A 27,255-nucleotide genomic window follows, 5' to 3' on the forward strand; every position below is an offset into this window, starting at 1 on the left:
ATCTATATTTCATTTTTCATCTATTTGTATATCTATCTGAGATGTACAAATACTGTATTGAGTATAAAGATACTAGGGAGTCTCTTTTTTTTAATTAGGTGAATGTAATACGTTTTGTTTGAAATAATCCTGTTGTATTTACTTGTTTCAATTGAAGCAACTTTATGTGATGTTTACTATGAGTAAATAAAGTCCTGACAGATGTGACAACGTTGGAAACATTTGGGCCATCTTACAAATGCAAAGTTCCCCACTAGGTGGAAGCAAAGCGTTGTTTAATTTCTGCTGGAGTGATTTAGTTTTTTCTCAATGAATCCAGCCCAACACTATCAAACGCAAATGACACCACTTGTGTGTAAAAAATAGCTATTACACACTTTTAACACATGGGGTGGACACACATGATAAACAGTGAATCAAGAAATGAACCCGAAAACAAGACAAAACAAGAATTTAACTCCAGTATGTTTGAGGTGGGAAGGAAAATAAGTTCAATCTTTAATTCTACATATAGTAGATGTTGTTTGTACATTTTGAAATTGTTAAAAAGTAAAAACAAAGTTGAAAAGTTGTATGTGGTCCCAAGTGTGGGGCCATATGGTTCACAGCGCCCCCGCTGGTCGGAGTTAAAAGCTGCAGCTTGTCACCGGTCAGGAGGCTGCAGCAGCTCCGGACCTGAGGACCAGAGGGCGGCTGCTCCGTCTCTGTCCCCGAAACCACATCGTTAAACCCGGCCAGGACCCCGAGATGAGTCCACGGTGAAAAAAGGTAAGCTCCACTTTCATTCCGCTGCATCCACTCTTCTTAAAACATGACACATTAACCGTCTTAATGTCCTATTTTATCGACATGGGAAGAAACATCACCGAACTCCATTCAAAAGTCAAAGTTTTGTCGGTGCCGAGCTTCTGGTGAAGCAGATTTAAACTCAAAACTATTAAACGATCATGTGTTCGTGTCCAATCTTTTATTCGGCGCCACTTTACGAAATATCAACTGTAAAATGAAGAAAATATAATGAAAGACACTAATTCATGAAGTTGCCAGTGCGCTAAAGTGACATGTAGCTTCTGTCATCGATGCTAATGTTTAATTCACAGAGTTAACGAGTTTCTCAGTAAATAAATGAATAAATACAATAACGTTGCACATTAAATCAGAGACATTAGTCCTCAGCAGTCACTTGAATATTAACAAATATAAATGAAAGCTGGAAAGTGTGTTTAACAAAACTTCATCAGGCTCATATTCTCCTGTAGCTAATATTTACGTCATCCCTAAATAACTCCAGTAACCACAGGTGGGATGTAACTAAATACATTTACTTAGTCACTGTATTTAGATCAACTTTTCATTTATCTGTACCATTACTGTACTTTTACTGCGTTACATCTGTCAGAAAATATCTGTACTTTCTACTCCACTACTTTTTTTTACAAGGTATTTACACCTGCTGCATGTACTCCTGTGTAGTCGAACAGTGCATACATAAATATTCAGGTTCTTGTGCTAATTTTACTTTTACTTGAGTTTCTTTGTATGGATTTATTTGTACTTTAACTTCGGTACAATGTTTTTTGTTGTAAATTATTTTATGATTTATTCACAACGTGGTCAGTCAAAGGTCAAAGGTCACAGTGACCTTATATGAATCTGGAAAAGAATTATGTAGATCTAAATACAGGAAAACTATCAAATGTGACCACTGTGTGGTGCTGAGTTGCAACCCAATGGCAAAGCATGGCTGGAGCGTGTGTTCCTGAAGTGGACAATAATACAGGTGCTAGCAAAGCTTAATAATCATTAGCCTAACATGTTGTGTTTGAGTATGAAGTTATTTTGGCCCAATGATGTTCAGTTTTCATGCTTATCTTTTGTTTTGGCTTTAATAGGTTCAGAAAGTAACTCATTCAATTTTGGTGTGGATCTAGGATTTTTTTATTATTATTTCTCAGAGAGTAATGCACGAATCTTGATGGAAAAAAAACAGGCATATTTAGTGGACTGATATTTATGAGTATGGTTTTAAGGGGACTGTTGATTGCCATTCTAGTTTTATTTTCTGCCACATTCTAAATGTCAGCTGAGTGGAAACAGAGCTGCTCCCAGTCGTCCACTATACATACGAGGACTCACTGCTGCTAATATATAAGCCCTAAATGGAAGTGGTGTTAAATCATGAAGTTGGACGTTTGAATGTGTTACCCACAAACCTCCGCAGTCTCACATGAGGTCAGGCTGAAGTGAAAAAGGAGAGAAAGATGGATGAGGAGAGAAAGGGCGAGTTTAGTGCTGATGGGGGGTGATGGACAAGCGGCTGGGCGTTAATGTTTTCTCTGCTCACGTAGCCTAGAACTCACAGAAGACGCTCCGTGTGTGTGTGTGCTCAGCCTTTATTTATTCAGGGGAAGTTGTTAGAACTTAATGTTTTTCCCGGAAAACTCAGAAAGCCAAAGTCTTCCGATTTCAACTTGCAATCTTTAATTCACAAGTGAGTGGCAGTCGCGGTCATGGCACCTATTGGTAGTTGGTCAAGAAATAGCTCAAAGGTTAAGGAAAAGGCTGCACCTGAAACCACAATCTCTCACTTTTACATATCTATTTCTACACAGGTAAATAAACAAGATATGGAAAATAAATAAAACTTGTCTGGAGCTGTTTTACTCAAAATATATACATTTCTTTTTTTACTGTAATAGTGCCTGGCTAGCGCCCTCCAGTCCTTTTCTCTAAGGCTTTATAGGCTAGTCCTGCACCTACGTTAAGATAGGCAAAGATATCATTTAATCTACATGCTTATGATTCCTCAAAAGTATTTGGACAAGGCTTTTTCTCTATTCTCTACGTGTGTGTGTGTGTGTGTGTGTGTGTGTGTGTGTGTGTGTGTGTGTGTGTGTGTGTGTGTGTGTGTGTGTGTGTGTGTGTGTGTGTGTGTGTGTGTGTGTGTGTGTGTGTGTGTGTGTGTGTGTGTGTGTGTGTGTGTGTGTGTGAGAGAGTCTCCTCAGCGCAAGTCTTTTATTACTCCTGTAGAAAGGTAAACCTCGGCAACTGCAGGGCTTTAAAAAACCAACACACAGCCGGGGCTTGTTTTAAAAAGGAGCGAGCCGAATGTTTGAAGTATTAAAAAGTCAATATTTCTTTGTGACACACAGGCCGGTTTTCACAGAGGAGCGCTATGTGCCGGACAAGGCAGCCATTGAGGGCCTGTGACGCGGGGGGTGGGGATGAGGGGGGGTTCGGGCGCTGGTTTGGGGGTTAAGAGATGTTGGGAAACCACTGTACGCCTCCTTCTGCAGCTGGTCATGGATTAATGGAAGTCACTGGAGATTAACTGATATTCAACAAAAGCTGAAACAATTACTGGATGAACAGATTAGACGTACAAGGAAAACTCATTTGAAATAATCATGTGACATCATATTATTGTTTTTTCCAAGCCTATCAGATGGGAACGTTCTCTGATAGTAAGATAGTAGTTAGATGCTTGGGCATACAATGGGCAAAATTTGAAAAGCAAAAGCCAGCCTTAGAGACACTCCAGCCACTCTAAAGAAATCCTGAGACACTTTCTGAGTCATACACAGTGACGCAGAAGTTATCATATTCACTTGTTTTAGTTACGAGCTTGCTGGCGTTCTTTTAGCCCCCCCCCCCCCCCCCCCCCTGAAGTCCACTGTCCTCGTTGTTTCCAAAGGTGGCCATCTTTCAATGGTCCTGCTTTGGCTTTTTCCTCCGCTCTCTCCCCTGCATCTCTCTGTGCCTGTAATCTTTCAGCCTCAGCAGTGACAGGAGGGTTGTAAAAACAGAGCCAGAGGAGGTCATCCTGAAGTTTGCACAGGAGCGAGCCATTCATCCTCTCAGGGGGGTTTGGTTCTCTTCGCTGTGGTAAGGCTGAGGCCGCGAGAGATGAATATCCCGCTCTGTAATGGTTGGGGATGAGGCTGGAAAGTGTTATTTTTCTCTTATGCTCTGCTGGGCACAGGGGAAGCTAAACGATCCTGTCGTTTCTCAGTGGATATGATTAATTGGTGCTATTAATTCCCGAATAGGAGGTCAGCCCTTCGTCTTCTCAGATTGGCAGCACTTCTACAGCCACATCTGACTGGTGTCTCTGTCAACAGCACAAAGACACGTCGTACCTCCTGCTTGTTGACACAGACAATGGATTTGACTCAGAGTTCATCCATACAAGACTGGGTTAATTTGAAAACTCTTTGCATTTTGTGCTTTCCGGTCATTTTCATAAAGAGTTTGGTCTTTTTAACTTTCCTGTCAAACAGCACTGGTCAGAAATTAAATTTCCCTTGTCCACACTGGAAAGACATCATTATCATCATATATCATATTAATTCAGACAGACTGTTGAAGACTCTTTTTAAAGAGGCAGAAAAGTCATTTAATTTTAAGAGTGGCAACGCATCTTTTATTTGCTGTAAAATATTGCAGTTCTTCAATGAAACAACAACACGATTATTCGTTGCCGTTTGCTGTGCGTCAGTCGCGTCAGGTAGATTTTCATCTGCAGTGGTGGTGGCAGCTTTGGTGTGAATTTGTTGATAATGTCACATTAAATCTTTCCAGCTTGAAAGATGCTGCAGTCCCATTAAAACAATAATGTTACATTGTATTAAGGTGGAATGTCCTCTATCACACTAACTTTACTTTACATTTAGTTATCAATGCCCCATGTTTACTCTTTCTGTCTCTGGTGGTGTGTCGGGAGGTCAGACTGGATTTCACTGTTTAAGCAAACGGAATGTTTGCCTGAGCTAATGTCGTTTGCTATTGACTCTCGTCTCCTGATTCATTTGCACGCTGATGCCACTGCAGCTGTGTTCGACCAACACCAAGGCTCAGTTTGTATCAGAATGATTTAAAACTTTACACCAGAACAGTCTCGCTCTTGTCCGTCTTTACCCACTCATTTAGTCAGTTTGAGGACGTTGTCTAACGGTCCTCAGCATCTCAGTAACTTGGACATAAAGACGCTTTCATAAGTTGATGGAATTTCTTTAGATTCATAGTTGTCTTTTTACATATGTCTTGGTTTTAGCTACAAAATCCTACATTTATTAGTCTTACTTTTCTTTGGTTTTGTCATTAGATCGTTGCATTCTACCCCCTGTGCTTCCACCTGTTGAAATACACCAAAATCTGTTTAGAATCCTTTATATTTTCAAAGTTTTCTGCTGAATATTGGCGATAAACGCTGTTTTTTAATGACTTCTACCTCTTTTTAACTGATCTACAGTTCAGCATCACTCTTGAACTTGCTGGACCTGATTCTGACAATTAAATTGAAGCTGTGATCATCAGTCAATTACAAACTTCTCACAGGAGATGGTACCTGGTCACCAAAGTTACATCGAGCACGTTCAGGCTGAGGAGTGGGAATGAAAGAGGAAACATTCTCTCTATTCCAAGTCAGTGAACCATCAAACTCATCTTGAGGCTGCTTTAAGTTATATGTTCAAGTTTTGACCTGTTGACAAGTGATCTGTGGTAAATGCAGTGCAAAAACACCACAATATTCACTATATAAGAACAAAACACTGATTTAAACGATTGAGCTGATTACCACCTTAATCTGACCTTTTTTTATTGAGACAAAATCTCAAACTGGATCTTTCAAGCATAACAATACACACTCTCACAGCGGGCAGACGTCCCCTCTCCATTCAGAGAGTTAACAGTTTGTTCTACACAAACAGGAATGCTTTGCTCCCCCCTCCTGCTTTACTCCCCTTCCACCTCTCTGCACACACTCTGGTCAGCGTGCCACTGTGTGTCGATGTGAAACAACTTCTCCCTCCCTTGTTTTTCATACCTCGTCCTTTCTTCCCTTCTCTCTCACCATGTGAAGCGTCGGGATCCGTGCCGCCCGTGTGTGAGTCTCTCGGAGCAGTTGGGTGATGGTGAACAAGTAAGTTTATTCTCCTGTATATTTCTGTGTGCATGCACGTCTCCCATGGGGAGGTGGGTTCTTTCAGTGCAATTACTTATTCTTTTGTGCCGTCCTTTTCGGTCTTTGTGTCCAATTCGCCTGGCAGTTATTCTGTTTCCTCTCCGCAGGCTCATTTCTTATGATCAATAATATGACCCTTCACCTCTCCCCTCTCCCCCCTCATTTCACTCCCATCCTCAGCGTATATATCACTCAGTCTCCGACTTCGGAGGCTGCAGCTGCGTGGATAGACATGTGCTCACACTCAGGGGGGGCTCAGGTAATGTGTGGCGGATATTTTCTTTGTTCTGAGGCATGACTGCTGAAATTGGAAAGGGGAGGGCAGACAGAGGAAAAGACCCCCAATGAATCAATAACATCAGTCTGGATTCTGACATTATGTCTGAATGTGTCTTGTTTGATGAGCAGTTCTTTGTCAAGCAAGAGACACAGGTTGTACTGACTATACTCTTGGGATACGGATGAATATTTTTGACAAGAAGCAACATCTAGAAACATGTAACTGCTGCTACTACTGGCAACAGCGATCATACCTGATTACATGATTAATAAACTCATATCTTTAGTTGATTAGTTTGTAAGGGAATATTTATGGAATGTGCTATTAGTCATGACTGGAAAATAATCCCTGGCACCACAGGGATCTTTACAAACATGCTGCTCTCTTCTGTAACCAGAGTTGAGATCCTTCCCTCTGACAGCAGCATCAATTAGATGTAATGAATTACTCATTAAAATACTAAGACCTTTAGTCACACAAGAGATTCAAAGACTAGAGACAGTCTTAGTTTGCATGATAGTATGTCACGTTTACCACAGCCATGCCTGGTACAATATGTCCATGCACAACATGTAGTTATAGTATATTTAAGAATAACTTAAAGGAAAGCTTGGCTTTCCAAATGTAAAACAAACTACTCCCATACAGAGAATAGAATAAAAATACATTTGTTTTATTGTGCCAATAACCATTTAAATCACATGCACAAAATGATAATTTGAATATTTTGCATCCATTTGCAGCAGCTCCTGAAGGTGTGGATGATTGAACATTTTTATAATGGTGTTTGTTTATATTATAATTATTATATCACATGATGATGATAACAGGTGGAGACCGTAGACTGTATATAAAAATGGACGACATGACCGCTCCCCATAAGTGAAGCTAAAGCGTCTCGATCACCTCCTGCCTCCTCCATGTACACATTAAATACAAGGTTTGGTTTCATTAGTTATTTGATGCTATATAATTGGCTGACACGTCATGATTGACAGCTGGGACTGACTCAAGATTGGTTTAGCAGGTGTGTCAGCCGGACCTCGAAACCGCAGCTCCATCCCTTGATTGCTGCTGTGCAGCCTCTGGCTCCCAAAGTGCAACATGGCAGTGTTTGTATCCAGGATAATTTGGCTTCATTTCTGGACAGAAGTGGTGATGCATCGTCCACCTTTTATTTACAGTCTATGGTGGAGATCTTAACCTCCGTTTAAAAATGGTCTGGGATCTTTTTTCTTAAAGGTTGTTGATGCCTGAATACCGTTGTTTGCCTTCAGGTGTCTGAGCATGTGAAGAAATGTAGAAAATAATCTGTATAATCATTTTTGAGGCGGCAGTTTGTGGTGTGATTAATATATTTACTGTTTGTGGCTCTCAATCCTCTTAAATGAATTATCACTTCTTGTCTATGTGCAGTCAACTGGTGGTTGCACTTTGAAAAAACCATATCTGCATAGTGCCTCAACTCTTGATAACCATACTTGGCAAAGATTAAAATTCTAGTTACATGCAGCTTTTACGTTGGGACTTTTTCTTTGCATCCAACCACCTTGTGACAACCGTCTTAAACCAAACAAGCTATGAAACCCTACCATTTGACTATTACATACATATAATATTGCTTTCATGTTAGCAAACCAATACCTGTTTACACATTCAGCAGACAGAGCAACTTCAGCATTAATTACCTCTGCCAAGGTTATGTTTTTGTTTGTTTGTTCATTAGAGATTATGCGAAAACTACTGGACAGATTACCACGAAACTTAGTGGAAGGTTACTGTATGCTTCAGGGAAGTTGATGCAAAAAGACCCTACAGATGCCGAAGACCATACTACCGTGTCTTTCACATTACACATAGGTACAACTGGTACAAATCAGACTGAAATGATGGAAACGTGTGTGAAAGGCAAGTTAATAATCTCATATGGTAAATAAACTTAACTCTTAGAATTTGAGACTGCAGGTCTCTTTCTGTTTGTGGATGCTGTTTGCTTGTGCATCTTTTCCTTCATCTTTTATTTGATATTAGTGTGATATTCGTGATGTGGAGAATGGGTCGGCCAACCAGTCATTTTATTTCACCTCTACTGAGGGAGGACGTGGGCTAGTGATCCTGACAGAGCAGTTGAAGAGAATGCAGCAGGTATGCATTTGTTAATACACCCTCCTTGTGTCATTTATTCGAGAAAGCAAAAGAAATTGGAGTCGATGATAAGAGAACAGAGGGAGACAGAGAGGGAGATAGGAAGAGACGGACCGGTGCAGCTGTGTGCCTCTTTAGGATTCCTGCTCTCTACCTCCTCTCGCCGGGGCCAAACCGGCATCATTAGGTTTGGCAAATTACCCGAGCAGCCATTGTGGCGCGGCCATGGCACGTTAGTGTGTCTTTTTAACTGTGGCTAAACTCAGTCTATTCACTTGTAAAAGAGAGCGGCCATTGGCAGATAGTTGGCAGGTTGCACAGAGAGGCCATTCACCCCGGTAGGAAGGAGCTGAGAATACGGCCTCGGAAATGGTCCTCTCTGAATATTTTGATGGAGAGACTCTGGATGCCCTCTCAGTGTCCATTTGCTACAACTAACAAATCTCCATGAACTGACTTCATTGCTGATTAATACTTTTTCATAGGTGAGGGATCAGTTACCGTCAAGCGAGAGCAACTCTCAGAGAATTTACTTTTCATTCTAGCTGCTGTTTTGTGAGCCTTTTCTTATTTAAGGAGGAATTTAAAGTTTGCAGGTTTTCGGTTGTGGGGAGATGCTGGGAGGGGGGTTCTCTGTTTCTTTTAATGAGAGTTTAGACAAGAGAGACGTCTACAAAGGTCAGATACTGGACTCCCTCCTTTTCTTTCTCATGTCACGGAGGAACAAATTACAGGGCTTCTGAATGAAGAAATAATTGCTTGTAATTAATTTCCTTGTCATATTACCTCGGTAAAGAGGATTTGTCTGGATTTGAATGAAGCTCGCCTGAGATGTGCACCCAGTGTCACAGCATGCTCATTTTGTCGCCTCTATAATCCTGGTGGAACTGCATTTGATCGCGAGGGGGACAGTAAATGTTTTGTGAGGTATAACCGAGGAGGATTTACTCATCCTGAAAAGAAATAGCACCTTTACAGTGTCGTCCCGCTCATCCTAAAGAGGTTCATCCATGCCTTACTCTCCCCTTCATCAAATCAACTCATTCATAGATAAGCCGTGGGCTGAAGGCATCCGAGTGACACACACCGCGGGAGGGCCGTCTCTGTGGTTCCTGAAAAGACTGAAATGTTCTACTCCTTCAGTTTTCTAAAGACAAAGCCAGGAGAGCTTGAATAGAAAGTTCCTGAAACAAGACAAGTTCAGTGTTGCTTTGATTTTGTATACATGCTTTTAAAGCTCGAGATTCCCTGCTTTTTAAAGGGTGGGGTGTGTGAGTGGTGTTTGTGACGATTAGGTGTATTGTGAGTTGGTGGAAAAAGATGCAATGTCTTTGGAGGAAGCTTGCAGAGAGAAAAAAGCAGGAGATTTTGTTTTTTGGAGTTTTTTCTTAACACCAAAGTTAAAGACCCACTTCCCCTTATTTCAATCAAGCTGCACCAAATTTCACAGACTTATTAATATCAGTTTCCTAAATATGCCAGATTTTTTAATCAAGATCCATGACTTGTTGACTTGGAAATAAATAAAAACGTCAAAAAAAATCCTGTCTCACAACGTTAAAGAAAGTGCTCAAAATATTCCTGTATACACCCCTTTGTTCCAAAACATGCCAAAATTTGATGGATTACTTCTTGGCTCATTTTCCATCCTTCCACCAAGTTTGGAAATCCTTTCGGTGGTATTTGTGTACACAAGCTGACAAACAAACACACGGACAGGGGCAAAAACCTAATCTCCTCCTAGTTTTACTTTGGCAACAGTGGTTTGATTTTACTCTGGAGCAGCTTTGTTTATCTCCGACAGTGTTAAACCCTTCAGTAAAAACATTAGCCTCGTAGTTATGCAGAGTCTGTGTTTCCTCTGAGCGCGGTGAAGGCTGAAGGCGCTTGAGCGAGGAGTCACAGGCGGACACATGCTGTAAGTTATGGAGAGAAAACACGAGGCAAACAGAGCTGTAATGTATACACCTGTCATGTGTTGGTGTGTTGATACAGTGAAGCCATTAGACTCTCAGGCTCAGAGGTTTAAATCCTGGCAGTGTTCATCTCCGTGTGGGGGTCACATGTTCGCTCCGTGTTCCTGCGAGTTTCCCTCCCACAGACCGGTCACATGAATCGCAGACTCTGTATTTCTAATCTCTTCACAGGTTGTTCGAGCTTTATGGTGTTTTTCCGACACAGGCAGCTACACCAGCGAATGAATGGATGAATGCTCTGACACGCTCCGGGCTCCAGGAAAACACAGCGAGGCTTGAATGTTTGCCACTTTCACTTCCTACGGTTCAGTCAAGGCCGCTTTCCTCCCTGTTTGCATCTGGCAGCAGATCGTGTTTCGGTTGATCCTGATCTCGTCAAGCACTGAAAACCTTTCCCGAATTCTTATCAGATAACACATGATGTATTTTATTGATTAAGAAGTCTCTTATTGACACAGTGTTATTTGCTTTTAACCATAACTACAAACTTTCTCTCATCTTAACTTAGTAGTTTTAGTTGACTAAACTTAACCAAATTAGTGACAGAACAACCGATGTTGCCATGTAGTTATGGCGACTTGTTAAGAATCTGCATCTGTACATTTCCCTACTGTCTCTGCAGACTCTGACTGACATCCGCTGCCGCTGCTTCTCATTGTCCTGAAGAGATAAATCCCTGAACATTAGGCCTCTCACTGTTCGGCCTTTGCACGGCGAGAAGAGCACGGCCACATAACAAAAGTGAGGCCAGCGGCGGAGCCTCTGTTCCCATCGCTTCATTAAGCAGCAATGTCGGACCCAGCAGGTTGAAAAACCTCTGCCTCCCCTCCACAAACAGACATTCAACACTTCTATTCTGCAGAGCACACAGCACACGCAAGCAAACTGACAGAAAGAGGGAGCTGCTGAACTGTCGTGAAGAATACTAAGCCTTTAAGAACTACTTCATCTTCCAATTCGGACAAATTTAGAACCAGAAGTCTGCATCAATCTCTCTTCTCTAAGACCATTTCTCTTCAGACCTCAGCTGCAATTTAACAGTTTTTCTTTCAAACTCCAACAGCTTTATAATCAAACATGAGCACTAGTCCCACTCCCTGTTCTCTAACATGTTTTCTCCCCAGTTATAGAGATTTAAAACAGCTTTGTCTACAACTTTTATCATTACAATGACTTCAGTGCATGTCTGAAAGCAGCTTGAATGTCTGTTCTCCATCATGTTAGAGTTAAAACAACCACCTTTGGTTTGCCTACAACCTTTTAAGGGTGCTCTTACGATGAGTGTCTTCCCCTTGAAAAAAGACCATGCTGGGATCAGGAGTGTCATCCCCTGCTTTGTGTATCTCATGCTAAAAATAAATGCTCTCCTGTGTAAACGGCTGTAACAGTAAAACTGAAGAAGTGCTTTTGGCCTGTGTGTCAATATGCTGCGGTGAGAAATGAGCAACATTTGTATTTGTCAGCGAGATTTTACTCCTGACAGTTTGAGTTATTTGATAACACTGAATGAAATTCCCATTGCTCAGATTGCTTTCACTGGTTCTTCAAGATCATGAACTGATGTAGGAAAGGAAAATAAGAGAAGGAGAAAGAAATGGAGGTGGGTGATAGAGCAGAAGAAAAGCCAATCACAACCAGCAAAATACAAAATGCACTCAGACAACGTCTAATAGCAAGTAATTCATTTAATATTGTCTGTTTACATGATTAAAAAACTCTTGGTTTGGTTGATCTGCAATACATTGTAGATACCTGCTAAGTCCCCAGACAATTTTTGAATGGGCCTTTGCTAAAACCACGTGCACATCACCATCAGACAATTATCTTTGAGCAGACTTCATGTACGTAAATGGATTTTGATGTTGACACAAAGGCTCCTCATGTGGCTCGCAGTTCAAAGTTCACCGCCCGTGTTTGGCACTGGGCCCAGCCTCGTCTCTCAATGGCTCTCCTCAGTCATGAAGAGCCTCTGCAGACGGCACCCTCGGTCTCAGTCGGCATTAGAAAGATTTTGCGGCCCGGTCCTTTTGAGGTGAATCAGCCGTGACCGACTCCTGCTGACACCGAGGGGCTGGACACCCAGCAGCGGCAGAGGGGCCGTTGAGCCGCAGGACTGGCAAAACTAATTTGAAATGGATGGACAGGCTGACAGAGAACAGGGAAGGGCGGGAAACATGATGCATAATTTTAATTTTAGTAAAGTGCACAGTGTGATGCTTTAACCCTTTGATTTGTTTGATTCTCTGTGCTCATGTGCTCCTCTCTTACAACAGGTGTTTCCTGAGGACCTGATTGAAGACTGGGTGTGGTTGTAGCCATGCTGACGTCAGGGTGGGGGGTGTGGGCCCTCTCCCCCTGTGGCCTTGTGCTGCTCATCTGCTCGTCCGTCTGTCTGTCCCAGCAGCCTCACATCAAACTCGCAGACTGCAGCAGAAAGGAGCATCCTGTTGTCTCCTACCAAAGTGAGTACATCAACACCAGTTATCTGTAGAGAGAGGGAGGGAAATGAAGAACTTAGTCTTTAATTTGACTTACAAGTAGAGTGAACAGTCAGGGAGAGATGTCATATTGTTGTCAAAAAACATGACTGGGTAAATAACTGAAGAAGAAACACTGGGAAACAGCAGAATGCAAACTGGGACTAAACAGAACCACAGAGACTAAACCCACCACGTTAATTAGACACAGGTGAAACTAATTAAACACGGGGCAGGTAATTAACAAAGTCCTAAAAAGTCCAAATACTAATGAACTCTTTTGAAAGCTGAACACAGAGGCAGGTTCATTAGATATGCTATAAGAATGAGCTTCCCTCAGACTAATAAGGTTCAACCATGAGAATGTTCATGACGTTGATATAAAAGTCCTGCAGTTTTTGTTGGTTTATCTCGATTCAAAATCAGTTTCCACTCTGCTCTTTGTGTTTTGACTGAAGAAATCATGTTATTCTTGTATTAACGCACCTTTGGACACAAGGTGAAGTTCCAGGTCAGGTGGGTAATGTCACCAGAAAATAAAATAAATTTGAGGCGGCCACTGGGGAAAAAAGGCTGGAACGCTGGACTCTAGGAAACTAATGAGAACTGGTACAGGGGAAACACAGCTTGGAAACTCACTAGGCTAAGGGAAGCAGTGAAATAAGATAAAGGTGACATATTAGGGCTGATGAGGCAACGTGAAACACATGAGGTTCAGGGAGGGAGATCTGAATGAGACGGGAGCTTAGTGATGTTAAACAAGAAGCAAGAAGTACAAAGAATGGACAGAGATTGCAGCGAAACAAGCAGTGGATGAAACAACACATCATCAGGGCCATTTCCACATCTCGCTCCTGGAAGGTTTGAAGCTTTGACTGATCGAACAGTTCACATCTATCCTCAGTTTCCCCTCAGACTGTTTTCATACTCTGGCTTTTTCTTTCAAATGAGTGTGTTTCTAATTCTGTGTAGTTAACCACAGGGGTCAAAGAGCGAAGCCTCGGGACACGGCCGCTGTTAGAAAGACTCACTTTTCATGCCGAGCAGAGTGTCTGCGAGTGTCTGCATGGACACAGGTCATAATGTGCTCAGGGAAATGCACAAAAGCAATTTGGATTTAATAGCTCCCTCTGAAAATCACAGTTGCTCAGGTGATGGTTTGTATTCATGCGGTACCGTCGTTAAAAGTGGAGCTGAGTACAAGAGTGAAAGGTCAGTTTTATCTCTGTTTGCTCACAGTCTTAATAAATCTTACAACATATTATCTGAGATTAATAAGAAATAAGTATTGCAACCAATGAGGATTAACTTTCATTCAGAGATGATTAGATTCAGGTTCTGTATTCTCCTTGTGCATCAAGCCTCACACTTATTTGTACATCTGTGCATTTATCAGACGTACAAGTTTAGATTTAATTAATACAGCCAGCTGTTTAACAACTGGGCCCTTTATGTTATTTTGACTGAATGTCCGTTTCCATTCAGCTCAAATTGCTCGTCTGGCAAACTGTGCTGTTATTGTTTTGGATACATTCGTCCCCCCACAGGCCCCTTCAAATGGGAGGAATTTAGGTGAGGCAGCAGAAGCAGTGTTTAATGTTCAGTTCTGCTGAGCTGTATCCTGCTGTGGTCGATTCGATTTATTTGATTTTATCTAGAATGACAATTAACATAGTAAATAAAGTCATAAGGTAGAAAAAGTTATTTCAACAGTTATTGTAAGTAAAATAATCTTATTTTATTGACTTCATGTCAGTTTAAATTGGAAACATTGCAGGGGTGCAGATCTTACTGAAGCAGCTAGAATGCGACATGTGGTTTACATCCAAACACAAACCTCAGACCCACGTTCATTTTCCTCAACTGCTACACGAGCAGAAAAGGAAACCCCAATGGATATATGTATTCAATCATTCACCTGCCAAAACTTCAACCTCTTATTCTACCCCTGAATTTTTAAAACGTGGTGTGTTGAACCCTGGGACTCGGCCTCGTTCTGGTGTCACTTTCTGACTGATTAATTGACACATCAGTAAAAACACTGAGGGAGTAATTGAAGACTGTGAGACAGGTATCATTTGGTGAAGAGGGATTCCCATGCAAAATAATGGACAACTTATTTCTTCCCCTTCTTCCTTATTCTCCTCCTCCCGCTTCCTCTTCATTCTTCTGATTTGCTCCTTGTCTTCCTCCTGTTCTTGCCCATTATCCTGCTCCTCCCACTTCTTTCTCCTCCTCTTATTCTCCTGCCTTTTGTCTGTCCTCTCATTAATCTTTTTCCGCCCGTCATTGTTCATCTTTCATAATGTCTTTCTCCCTTTTTATTTCTTGCCTTTTTTCACCCCTCCTACTTCTATTTAACTTGTCCTGCGACCATTAACCCTTTACTCCCCCTCCACCTCTCACTCTTCATCCAGTGTTGACGCCGTGGATGTCGGAGTTCTCCCATCCAGGAGTGAAGGATTTCTCCCAGCTGGCTCTGGACCTGAGCAGAAACCAGCTCATTGTGGGAGCGAGGTAACAAATAAGCAAATAACCATCACAAGTGTGCAATGTGATAAAGTAAATGTAAATCATCAGGTTTATAGGATGAGATCAGGGGAGGAAATGGGAAACTTAAACATGTGGATCATATTAATGACAACACTACAAGAAACTAAATAAGCTCAATACTCAAAGAGCGAGATTCAGAATCATAACCAGTCTATCAAACTCAACCTCTGTGTGTCTCTGCTGCTTATTTCTTATTTTCTTTTTCAGAAACTTTATCTTCAAGCTGAGTTTGAGCAACACCTCCCTCATACAGGTGACACCAGCTGAGATAAAGGCTTCTTTATTATTATATAAAACGAATTTAATGTACAATGTTTAAATCTACATGATTATACAGTACTATATATTTTGTTTCTTCCACAGGCGGCAGAATGGGCACCCAGTGACGATACAAAGCGCTCATGTCAGAGCAAGGGCAAATCTGAGGTAGGGTGCAGTTTGTATCACACAGAGGAAATGGGTCACACTCAGTTTATGTTTACTCTGTTGTTCAAGTTTAATGAACGATAGAGGGTCAGTTCTTTCTCATGAAACAGAGATGCATTTGTCTGCAGGAGGAATGTCAGAACTACCTCCGGGTTCTGTTGATCAGTGGGAGGACGCTGTTCACGTGTGGGACCAACGCTTTTGCCCCCGTGTGTATGAGCAGGCAGGTTGGTACAAGAGTTTATCATGAGATGTCACAAAGCAAGTTACCAGGATCCTCCAAACATTAGAATTATTTTTTGGAAATTAACAAAACTAGTTCAGAAAATGTTTTTGTTTGACCATAAAAACTGTTATTTTTCTTATGATCAAATAATCAATTAAATGGCTGACCGTTTTAGCCCTGAAAAGGAAGTAGGTCTTTGCAAAGGAAGATAATGATTAAGTGTTTTTTGCGTCATATAAGTGATATATTTGTGCATTTGGAAAATGGTAGAAGGTCAATATTAAATCAATGTCCTTGCAAATTAATTGAAAGTTTTGATTGAATGTCCATCCATTGAATTGGATGGGAGGTTGAACGCAGTCTAAAAACCAGAAAAATACATTTCCTGTAAAGACTTCAGCTGTTTCCATCCTCCTGTCTGTCCTTCTCTCAGATTGACAACATCAGTGAGGTGTTGGACACGGTGAACGGTGTTGCCCGATGTCCCTACGACCCGCGCCACAACTCCACCGCCATGGTAACGGAGAAGGGCGAGCTGTATGCCGCTACAGTGATCGACTTCTCGGGACGTGACCCAGTTATCTACAGGAGCCTGGGGAACATGCCGCCGCTGCGCAGCGCCCAGTACAACTCCAAGTGGCTTAACGGTAAAAAAAAGCACCAACCAGATTTGTTTACAGCCTCATGTGTCTGTTTGTGAACATCATATATATTTCTCTTTTCTCATTCAGAGCCTCATTTTGTGTCTGTTTATGAGATCGGTCGCTTTGCCTACTTCTTCCTGAGAGAAACGGCAGTGGAAAACGACTGTGGCAAGATGGTGTTCTCTCGCGTGGCGCGGGTCTGCAAGAACGACATGGGCGGTCGTTTCCTGTTGGAGGACACCTGGACGACCTTCATGAAGGCCCGACTCAACTGCTCGCGCTCAGGAGAAATTCCCTTTTACTACCACGAGCTGCAGAGCACCTTTTACTTACCAGAGCAGGACCTGATCTACGGCATCTTCACCACTAATGTGTGAGTGATAGTTATAGTCATTGATGGCATCATTAAAGGGGAATGTCAGTGATTTTTTTTTTATGTTAGAGTCTTACTTGTCAAGGTTTGTCATTTTCCTCAAGCCTCCACTTTTGCTTTCCATATTTTCTTTCGTGTTGAATTACTGCGATCTGACCATGATAACACCCCCCGTCCTCCAGGAACAGCATATCAGCTTCAGCCGTCTGTGCCTTCAATCTCAGCGCCATCACTCTCGCGTTCAACGGACCTTTCCGCTACCAGGAGAACCCCCGCACTGCCTGGCTCTCTACCCCAAACCCCATACCCAATTTTCAGGTAACTCACATTTCGAAAAGACTGGATCCAGTGGACATGTCTGACAGACATGGTGTTAATAGATGTGAGACTGTTGCAGCCTTACCTCCAAGGGGACAATAATTCATCTCTGTGTGAACGCACACCCAATTTGTTAGTACAGGACAGTATGAAGAAAACTCTTCTCAACAAGTGCTTGGCCACTTTTCAAAATGCTATCCAATGTGAACTGCAAGGACACTTTAAATTGCAATATCATATAAGCAATAAAATATGATAGAAATTACATAAATAACATTGTGATATGTACATAATATACAGATTTCACTACAGAAAGATATTATGGTTAGAGAAAGTCCCTGAGACCCAACACATGCTCTTCTTAGTCACAACAGTCTCTTCCTCAAACACTGATCCTCCCTTCTTCACTCCTCAGTGTGGCACTCTGGAGGAGGGAGGCCCCGGGGGGAACCTGACGGAGCGCAACCTCCAGGACGCCCAGCGACTCTTCCTGATGAACGACGTGGTGCAGCCGATCACCATCAACCCGCTGCTCACCCAGGACAACCTGCGCTTCTCCAAGCTGGTAGTGGACATCGTGCAGGGCCGGGACACGCTCTTCCATGTCATGTACATCGGCACTGGTGAGGATTCCACTTTGGTAGAAGTTACACTACTGATTTTAAAATCAAAAGTTAAATAACAGAACTTTTTTCTTTGTCCATCTTGTCAGAGTATGGCACCATCCTGAAGGTTCTCTCCACAACCAACAGAAGCCTTCAAGGCTGCTACCTGGAGGAGCTCCGGATCCTCCCTGACGGACAAATCCGGCCAATCAAGAGCCTGAAAATTCTCCAGAGTGACAGGTCCTTGTTTGTGGGACTCGATGACAGATTGGTGAAGATCCCATTAGAGCGATGCTCCAACTATCCAAACGAACGGTACAGACCTCAAGCATGAAATCAATCAAACTTTATTTGTACCTTTCATACGGGTTAGTGATATAAATTAAATAGGAGGAAAAAAGTCAATAAAATGGTCTAAAAATCCATTAATAGACCAGTAAAAGTGAATAAAGTTTAGAACATAGATACACTAAAATAATGCCTATAAACCAAACTTAATCAGAAGATGGGCAACCAAAGTTTGGCTGCTCTCAGGTCCTCAGGAAGACTGTTTCAGAGGCTTGGAGCATGGTGCACGTTGGAACAGCTGATAGATCAGAGGACCTGAGGAGCCGTACTGGTTCAGTATAGTATAGATGTGACTCAGTGTCTATAACAGATTATATAATATGTATTTTTTTTAAGTTAAACCATATGGAAATCCACAATCTGCAGCAAATCATTTAGTAAATGTTGCACTTCAAATCTGTGAGTCTTTATGTATGAATTTTAGTGTGAAAATGTACTTAGTCAACTTGAGAAAAAAAACATTAATTAGCTCAGTACCATTAAAGAGACAAACACGTGTTGGTCTCTGAGTCTGCACGGCTCACAGTTAACGCTGACAAAGATGATTATGTTAAGAGCCCATTTTATTTTCCCCTGTAAAGAAACTGCTTTTGAAATGTCACTCCATATTTTGGCTTGCCCCAGAGCAGAAATTACACAAGTAGGCTATTAGTGAATTTGTTGACAGTAAACGCACAACTAGAATATGCTGACAACCTTGCAAAATATTTTATGATGTGCTGTACAGTAGTTCCTCGGTATTAACACAATAGAAGTTCTTTGATAATCTCAGAATCATTAGACAGCTGCTGATTGTAGGCAGACGAGTTTTAAATCAAAAAATTTGTAGCAGGGATTCTCGATTATTCTTCAGCTTCTTCAACTAAATGTCTGATCTCTTGTTAGCTCCTGCATGGAAGCCAGGGATCCTTACTGCGGCTGGGATCTCAAACAGAAGCGTTGCACCACCATCGAGGAGAGCTCCAACATGAACCAGTGGATCCAAAACATCACAGAGTGCCCAGTAAGACACACACACACACACCTGTGTAATGTTCTGTACTGTATAAAAGGTAGAATATGTTGAAAATGTTTTTCTGGAGGTGAGGAACTTAACGCAGGATGGCGCTTTCGGTCCCTGGGCACCGTGGCAGCCTTGTAACCACGATGACGGCGAGGGCTCCATCAGCAGCTGCGCATGTCGGTCCCGCTCATGTGACGGACCGGTGGCCCGATGTGGCGGCGTCGAATGCAAGGGTCCCACCATTCAGGTGGCAAACTGTTCCAGGTACATGTCTTTATGATATATTATACTAATAAATCTCAAAATATTATATATTAATACAACCTAATATTACAACATTTTATTTAACCCTTTTATTTTATTTAATTTTAGGGGTTTTATTTACAGTAATTTTAGCTAAAGAGAGTAATAAATAAGTGGAAAAAAGACAATTATGTCGCCCTTGTAGTTGAATTAGTTGAATATTTTGATTGCTATTCAATTGCTAATATATGCTATTTTATACACATATATATATATATATATATATATATATATGGTATTTATGTTTCCTGTTCCTCAGGAATGGCGGCTGGACTCCCTGGTCTTCATGGGGCCAGTGCAGCAGCAGCTGCGGCATCGGCTTCGAAGTGAGGCAGCGCTCCTGCAACAACCCCTCGCCTCGCCACGGTGGTCGAATCTGCGTCGGCCAGGGTCGAGAGGAGAGGTGAGGATGTAGCGGCCATCTTTACTGCATGGCTTGGTTAAGTGTTAAAATATCACCACATCAGTGATGCAGTCTAGGCACAAATTTAGCTAAGCTAGAGTTATGAGATTTGACATATACTTTGAAGCTCAGATAAAACCAGGAAGACATCAGCATGCTTTAATTTTCTGTTTCCAGGCTGTGCAATGAGAAAAGGCCATGTCCCCTGCCAGTGGCGTGGACAGCGTGGAGCCCCTGGGCTCACTGCAGTGCCGAATGTGGAGGTGGGGTCCACTCCAGGACCAGAACCTGTGACAATGGAAACACGTGTCCTGGATGTGCCACGGTACTGCAGTGCTGAAAAGTCAGGGTTTGTGGTGAAAGTAAAACCAATCCAGATTATTGATGAATTCATTTGCAAAAGTAGACAATCTGCTGTGGATACTACATTTATATTTATATAAATTGTACAAGTAGAAACAAATGAGTAGAATTTGCTTGCTCCACAAAAGGTCTATGATGCTTCACACTTAAAAATGCTGCTAATTGCAAATCTTGGAAGCTACCACCTGTGCACGCCACAAAGTTTGCAGTCTGACCTGATGGCGGCATGAGAAGGAAGAAAATGTCAGGAATAGAATCTTAAAGGTTCAACCTTCACATTGCAGTGCTCCCATAGTAATAAGCTAATGCAGAGTGGCACTCAGTAGAGCGGAAAAAAAGAAAGTGGAAAAACAATCGTGGCTCCGTCCCCTTTGTCCAGACCTGCACCAAAATGTAATGGATCTCTCTTGGCTCATGTCCCATCTAAGAGCCGAGGAAAATCGGTATAGTAGTTTTTATGTGCAAACTAATATAAAAATTAAAAACATGAAACTTCATTGAAAAGTAATTAAATTAATCTTTCAAGTAACAGAAAAGAAAGTGATCTGACACTCTTCTGCTTGCGGGGCAGAAACATTTTTAATATCAGGCACATGCTGTTAACCTTGGGTACCTGTGGTTTGAGCTGTGGACGCAGGCCAGCTTATATAAAATGGAAGCTTTTTATTGTCATATTCCTGCAACCATCCATTAAGAGTTGCCCCATCTGACTCATCACTGATGAACCCACTCCATAAGAAGTGACTGTGAAGCATCATTTTATGTGTTCAGCAGGATGCAGCTTTGTTAAATGGTCCCATTCAACACAGTAATTGGCTGCATAATAAACTCGCTCCAGTAAAAACTGCAGTATCCCTGTTGTTTAGCAGGATGTATTAATGCAGCACTGTTTCTACAAGCTGTTCATAATGAATTATAGGAAACATTAGGACGTATGGTGTCGGCAGATAAAGTAAATAAAGCATTAGCTACAGTCTGTGGCTCAGCAATGTCTGCCTCATCCACTCCAGGAGTTTAAGGTCTGTAACCTGGAGGCTTGCCCTGAGGTCCGCCGCAACACCCCCTGGACTCCCTGGATGCCGGTGAATGTCAGTCAGAATGGGTCCCGGCAGGAGCAGAGGTTCAGGTACACCTGCCGGGCTCTGCTGCCCGACCCGCACCAGCTGCAGCTAGGCAAGAAGAAGGCGGAGACCCGGTTCTGTCCCAGTGACGGGTCTGGAGCCTGTCAGACTGACTGTGAGTATCTGAACAAGTCTCTTCCTTCTCTCTGCAGAGTAGTGACACGTGTCAGGTACCATGGCAACATGATTGTTACCATGGAGGAACACATGGTGCAGTGATTAGTGTTTCTTCAAATGACGTCTTGGTTGAAAGAAGGCAGTGACATATGAGGTATATTCCAGCTTGGGCTTCAATGGGACATGGGAGGTCATGTCGTCCATCTTTATTTACAGTCCATGTTTGATGCCAACATAACTTGGGGATCACGTACCTGGGAGTAACTTTCTAGGTTTGATTTTAGTGGAGCTGCCAAGTCAGGTCCAAAGTCTAATTTACTGTATCTGTGAAACCGTGTCAGCCATCAGCAGATTGCTGAAACATCATTGATCTGTTCCAACGAGGATCGATGATGTTTCCTCCGCTCCTCAGAGACACGACAGGTGTTTCTCCTCTTGAATTCTGAGTTAACACAACTAGATTGTAGCTGCCTATTTGTGTCTGAAGAATTACTACTTCATTTTTTTATATTGTTTATAAGGGTTTTTGTCTGCTGAGTTAAAATGTTCAAAAAAAATGTGTTCCAGCTCTGGTTGAAGACTTGGTGAAGACCACTGGCCGCACTCTGTCCCAGCCCCAAGATGCCCGCTGGGGATCCTGGGAAACGTGGTCCGCTTGTTCACAGCAGTGTTCCAGAGGCTTCCGAACCCGCAAACGTATGTGCTCGACGGCAGAGGGCAGGACCAACCCGAGCTCCTGTGTGGGATCCCCGGTGGAGTATCAGGACTGCAACACTCAGCCCTGCCCAGGTAGCTGGAGCATTTTGGCAGCGTAGTTGCAAAAATGCAGAAAATGTTAATAGTATTAATAAAGTTTACTGTATGTGCATGTACCAGTGAGTGGAGCTTGGTCTTGCTGGTCCTCCTGGTCCCAGTGCTCGTCCAGCTGTGGAGGTGGACACTACCAGCGGACTCGGCAGTGCAGCAGCCCGCCACCTGCTAACGGAGGGGACATCTGTATAGGCCTGCACACTGAAGAGGCTCTCTGCAACACACATACTTGTGAAGGTATGAAAATATATGTAAAGGCTTTTGCAATTTTTTTCCCTTTTTAGTCATATTTCCACTTTCTAACTGTTTTAAAAACTTCTATACAGAGTTTAATGTCATTTAATATAACTGTCACACCATAAATACACTCGATAGATTCAGCCTGTCTGCCAAGATTGAATAATGTTGTTTGTATGGATGCTGATGGGAAATCTCCACACAGCAAGTGAATCAATATTTGTGTTGAGAAGACAAACAGCGGGGTCGTTGGAGCGTATCCCAGAATGCATCGGCTAAAAGATAGAAATTAAACAGAAAAAAAATGTAATTATCCTCCGAATTTACAACTGATCCAAACGTGGACATTTATTTGGACTTTTAAATAAAAGAAGAGACATTGACATCAACTGTGAACTTTAGAACCCAACGATTTGTTCTTGTGCCCTTTTGTCTACGTCTCGTTTTCACTGTGTCTTCTCTTCTCTTTCGGTCATCAGGTTGGGGCGAGTGGACAGAGTGGGGGGAGTGCGACGAGGAGGGTCTGCAGCATCGCAATCGTCGCTGCAGTGAGGACGTGGTGGCTGAGGCCGGACTCTGCCAGGGCAACGTCACCCAGTCCAGGCCGTGTCGGCCGCATGAGGTGCCAGGTAAAAGCCTGTTTGTATTTTTTTTTTGCCATTCACACAAGTTAAAAGTACAAATTAATGGGGATTCTGTTGACATTGTTTGTCTCTTCTGATATTTTAGCGCTTTAAAGATTAAACTTCACTACATTGATTTGTGTTTTATTTCTCTTTCTCCAGTCGTTCTACCCGGACAGGACGACCACAGCTGTGGAAGTGAGTGGCATCTTTCCATGAGCTCTCTGAGACTTGTCTGTCTGTCTGTCTGTCTGTCTGTCTGTCTGTCTGTGTGCGCGCGCGCTCTCTGTCAGGTGCTATACCTTCGCTCTCCTGTTGAATCCAAAGTGAATCAATATCACCTCTGTTTCTTTGAAGCCTCTGAACATGTAGCAACACCTAGTTATTGTTGCAAGGTCACAAAGTTTTTTTTTTTTTACCCGTGCACCACACACTTTGTAGTATATTGAGTTTTGTTTGCAGCCTTGGGCCAATGTGGCATGGGACTGGACTTTTGATAAAGTTTCATTGCAGCCAGGAGCAACATCAACTTCCAGTTTGAAGTCATTCTTTTCCACCCGCTTGCCTCAGCTCAGGTTTTCTTCTTCATGGTTTTGCATTATCTCTAATCTCATCCTTTGCTCTCTCCCCTGCGCCTCCAGCCTTCACCTTGTTCCAGCTGCTTGCTGTGGGCTCAGCTAGTTTCTTTGCAGCAGCGTTACTCTCAGCGCTGGCCTACACGTACCACCACTCCCTGAACCGGCCGTCAGCAGAGTCAGCGGTGATCCATCCCAGCACGCCCAACCACCTCACCTACAACAAGCAGGACAACAGCACGCCAAAGAATGAGAAGTACATCCCCATGGAGTTTAAGGTACCACTCGTATGTTTCCTCAGATTAAAGAGAGAAAGACCAAATGACAAAGTGATTGTTTTCTATCGTCAGGTGACATTTCTGACAAGAATTATCTTTGTCTCTACTCCGTAGACACTAAACAAGAACAATCTCCACGTGAATGACGAGACGTGCAACCACTTCCCCTCCCCGCTGGCCTCCAGCAACATGTTCGCCACCACCTACTATCCTCCCAGTCTGGGCAAGTACGACTTCCATCCAGACTCCCCCTGCAGGACCTACATGCACAGCTGAGAGAAAACAACCCTCTTCAGCAGCCTGAAGGATTTCAAAGTCCGGAAGTCAACACCAAAATCATCATCATCAGGTTCCAGAGATCTTAAATACTTCTGTAAGTCTGTGTGATCCACAGACATCACTGTACACAGGTACTATTTCTTTAGCAGGGAGTCGTTTAAATTTAGAAATTCAGATGAAACTCCTTCTCAGTGTGTGAAGGTGAAAGCAGAAATCTGACAGTATGAGCTAATTCAGAACACAACACTGTAAATCAATGGTTAATGAGTTAAAGGAGTAGTTTGACATTTTGGGAAATACACCTTTCTTCTTCTGAATGTTAGATTTAAGTTTCATTTCTGAACAGTGGGTGGAAGTGGAGACGTGTCGTCCATCTTTATATAAAGTCTTTGGTCTTTACACAGAGAACAAGTTGTGGTTTTAAGCGGAGATAGGTGTTTTCACTTCTTTTTTCAGAGGCCAAAAACCTGTGTGAACCACCTGTAACTGGTAGAAGAATCTACCGCCTGATGAGCTGGTCGGACGTTCAAAGCAGTAACAACACGTATCTTCCCTGAAACCATGAATCTTCTCTATTACGCTTCAGTTTGTGTTTGATTTAAACCAACAGGATGCAGTTTTGAATGTGTTGCCAGGCGCGTTATTGACTGCAGCTCCGTACTTAAGGCACAGGCATGAGATCGATATTGATGTTTGCATTTCGCTCCCTGGGAGAAAGCACATGGACATATTACCCCAATGATCGACTATAACAGTTTATAACCAGCGCCCCTTCCATCTACTCAAGGAGGAGCCATGTTTGATTTAAACAACCACCTGCAACTGAAACCTAACTCTCACTTCACCCCCCCTGACGTGCTCCACTTGTGCTCAGGACAGTTTGAAAGCTCGGTAAACCCCCCCCCAAGATCCAGGGCTTCAACAAAGCTCCACACATTACATGTAGCTGGATTCCTTCTGGACCGAGACAACACTCATCTGCTGCTAATGTGTTATTGTCAGCTGAGATCAGAGGACTTACTAATCCTGTATAGGGACTTTACAGGTAGCTTGGTCGCTCGTTAAAGTGTCGGCTGCCTTCAGCAAAGACTGAGAAACAAAAATATCCCCTCACTTCATCTTCACTGTGAGTGAACGGAGAGAAGAAATTAACGGAGACTTGCAGATTTCTGCCTCATTTGCTTTAATTTTCACGTTTTTGCAGCGTTCACAGTGGAAAACACTGACGAGGACGTTTTCATCGCTGGCGCCTGCTGACTTTTCTGTTATTTCCACAGATGTATTTGTGTCCTGAAACAACTTGATGGATTTTATTCGTCACACAGGGACAGTTTCACCCCTGTTTTCTGGATGTTTATGCGTTAAGGTTATTTCTCAACAATCACCAAATACAACACAGCCGTACTTGAACATTCCACAGCATGAACACAACCTAAACGAGCCACACACAGGTAACTTTGTCATAAGTAACAATATATAAAACTGTGATGGAACTTTGAGATCGATGATTGATGTAAGGAGAGCAAGGTGAAAGTTATTTTAATGGACTATAACTATGTTTTTCTCACTTAATAGAGAGCAAATTTTGGAGAGAGCCTCGAACAAAAAGAAACATTCTTTATACATGTTGATATTCGTATATGTTGAATATACATGCCTAAAAAAAACTGGAGTTAATTAACTATAAGTGTTCCTGTTGGGCAATTTTTTCCCCATAAATATAACCAAATTAAGTTTGCAAGACATTATTCAGACATCACAGATATTTAAAATAAACAATTTGCTTAAGTTGTGCTGCAGAAAAAGCCCCAAAAAGTCAACTACTAAAGCTACAATATGTAAATGTTAGATTTAAGACTTGCACTGACTCTACACTCACGAACTCGACAGGATCTTGCTGAGCTTGTCAAACTAAACTTCTCCAGGATAATATCTGACTTTAAATTCAGAAGAGAATCTACATTATATGGGTTTTAAATCCTTTTCAACACGTTCAGACAGTCACCATCTCGGCTCCTGGTCTGTTCCATGAGAGTATTGCTGATATTTAAGTTGATCCTGTGCTGTGAAATGTATATAATTACATTCAGTATCTTGTGTTTCTGAAATGTAAATGAATGCAGGTGTTTTTCACCGTTTGCAGTTTGATGTAGCATGAAACAAACGTCCCTGACAACGTGTGTTCACGTTTGGGTGCCTGCATACAAGGAACTGCATGCACCGAGGAATATACGACATGTTTGTGTACAGACAACCTGTTTTTTTTGTTTTTTTTAAGTTGTGTATTGTATTTAAAGGTCTTAACAGCTGAATCCTCATTGGACACAATATATCCTCACAACTTGTCGGTGAATCCCCTCGAACAAAAACACTTCTGCTGAATATGACTAAAAACTGCCTTTTGGACACTGTGAACTTTTGTTACTCTATATTTTTTATAATGTACACTGTAAGAAATATCAAAAGTTGAATAAATCAGTTTTGGTGCCAGTATTTTGATCATTAATGATAAAAAGTGTGTGTGTAAATATTCACTAAAAGCAGTCACTAGCTTATCTAGATAAGGTTGTGATACACATTTAAATGACTAATAATGGATTTCTGGAAAGTAAAGGACCTGCATAGTAGCTCAAAGTAAAAATGTTTTCCTTTAAGCTCCAGTTTGACCAGTGTTTCAATTCCAAAGAGAACGGTAAACTGGTTAAAAAGTTGTTGGACTAATGCACAAGCAGAAAGTTGCTCTTCTCTCAGTGACTTCACTCCATCCACCTCCTTTATGTCTTTAATAATTGACCAGAGCTAAGAGC

At 42.2% G+C, this 27,255-nt stretch overlaps 1 protein-coding gene across 3 annotated transcripts; it reads left to right on the forward strand.

Annotated features, from left to right (window-relative positions):
• Positions 1-626: 626 nt before the first annotated feature.
• Positions 627-26,940, forward strand: LOC117773301 (semaphorin-5B-like). Of its 3 annotated transcripts, XM_034605103.1 has the most exons (25): positions 667-764; positions 5,861-5,923; positions 12,640-12,828; positions 15,261-15,360; positions 15,604-15,649; positions 15,760-15,822; positions 15,951-16,049; positions 16,482-16,695; positions 16,780-17,065; positions 17,248-17,383; positions 17,799-18,006; positions 18,096-18,303; positions 19,222-19,339; positions 19,419-19,603; positions 19,902-20,045; positions 20,223-20,370; positions 21,419-21,644; positions 22,214-22,435; positions 22,523-22,693; positions 23,173-23,322; positions 23,479-23,514; positions 23,958-24,169; positions 24,284-24,392; positions 24,905-24,965; positions 25,039-26,940. In XM_034605103.1, exons 3-25 carry the CDS (start codon positions 12,684-12,686, stop codon positions 25,043-25,045), a joined length of 3,294 nt encoding a protein of 1,097 aa, XP_034460994.1. In that variant the 5' UTR covers positions 667-764; positions 5,861-5,923; positions 12,640-12,683; the 3' UTR covers positions 25,046-26,940. The 3 variants fall into 3 exon arrangements, with proteins under 3 accessions (XP_034461013.1, XP_034460994.1, XP_034461003.1); XM_034605122.1 differs by lacking the exon at positions 5,861-5,923 and having other exon boundaries at positions 627-765; positions 12,638-12,828; positions 24,905-24,963; positions 25,037-26,940; XM_034605112.1 differs by lacking the exon at positions 667-764 and having other exon boundaries at positions 5,761-5,923; positions 24,905-24,963; positions 25,037-26,940.
• The last annotated feature ends 315 nt before the right edge of the window (positions 26,941-27,255 follow it).

This window comes from Hippoglossus hippoglossus, chromosome 2, assembly GCF_009819705.1.
Source record: "Hippoglossus hippoglossus isolate fHipHip1 chromosome 2, fHipHip1.pri, whole genome shotgun sequence".
Classification (NCBI taxonomy): domain Eukaryota; kingdom Metazoa; phylum Chordata; class Actinopteri; order Pleuronectiformes; family Pleuronectidae; genus Hippoglossus; species Hippoglossus hippoglossus.

Coding starts and splice junctions, on each gene's coding strand:
- LOC117773301 (XM_034605122.1), top strand. CDS start 12,684: ATGCTGACGTCAGGGTGGGGGGTGTGGGCCCTCTCCCCCTGTGGCCTT. Junction 12,829..15,260: donor TCCTGTTGTCTCCTACCAAA/GTGAGTACATCA, acceptor CTCTTCATCCAG/TGTTGACGCCGTGGATGTCG. Junction 18,304..19,221: donor TCCAACTATCCAAACGAACG/GTACAGACCTCA, acceptor ATCTCTTGTTAG/CTCCTGCATGGAAGCCAGGG.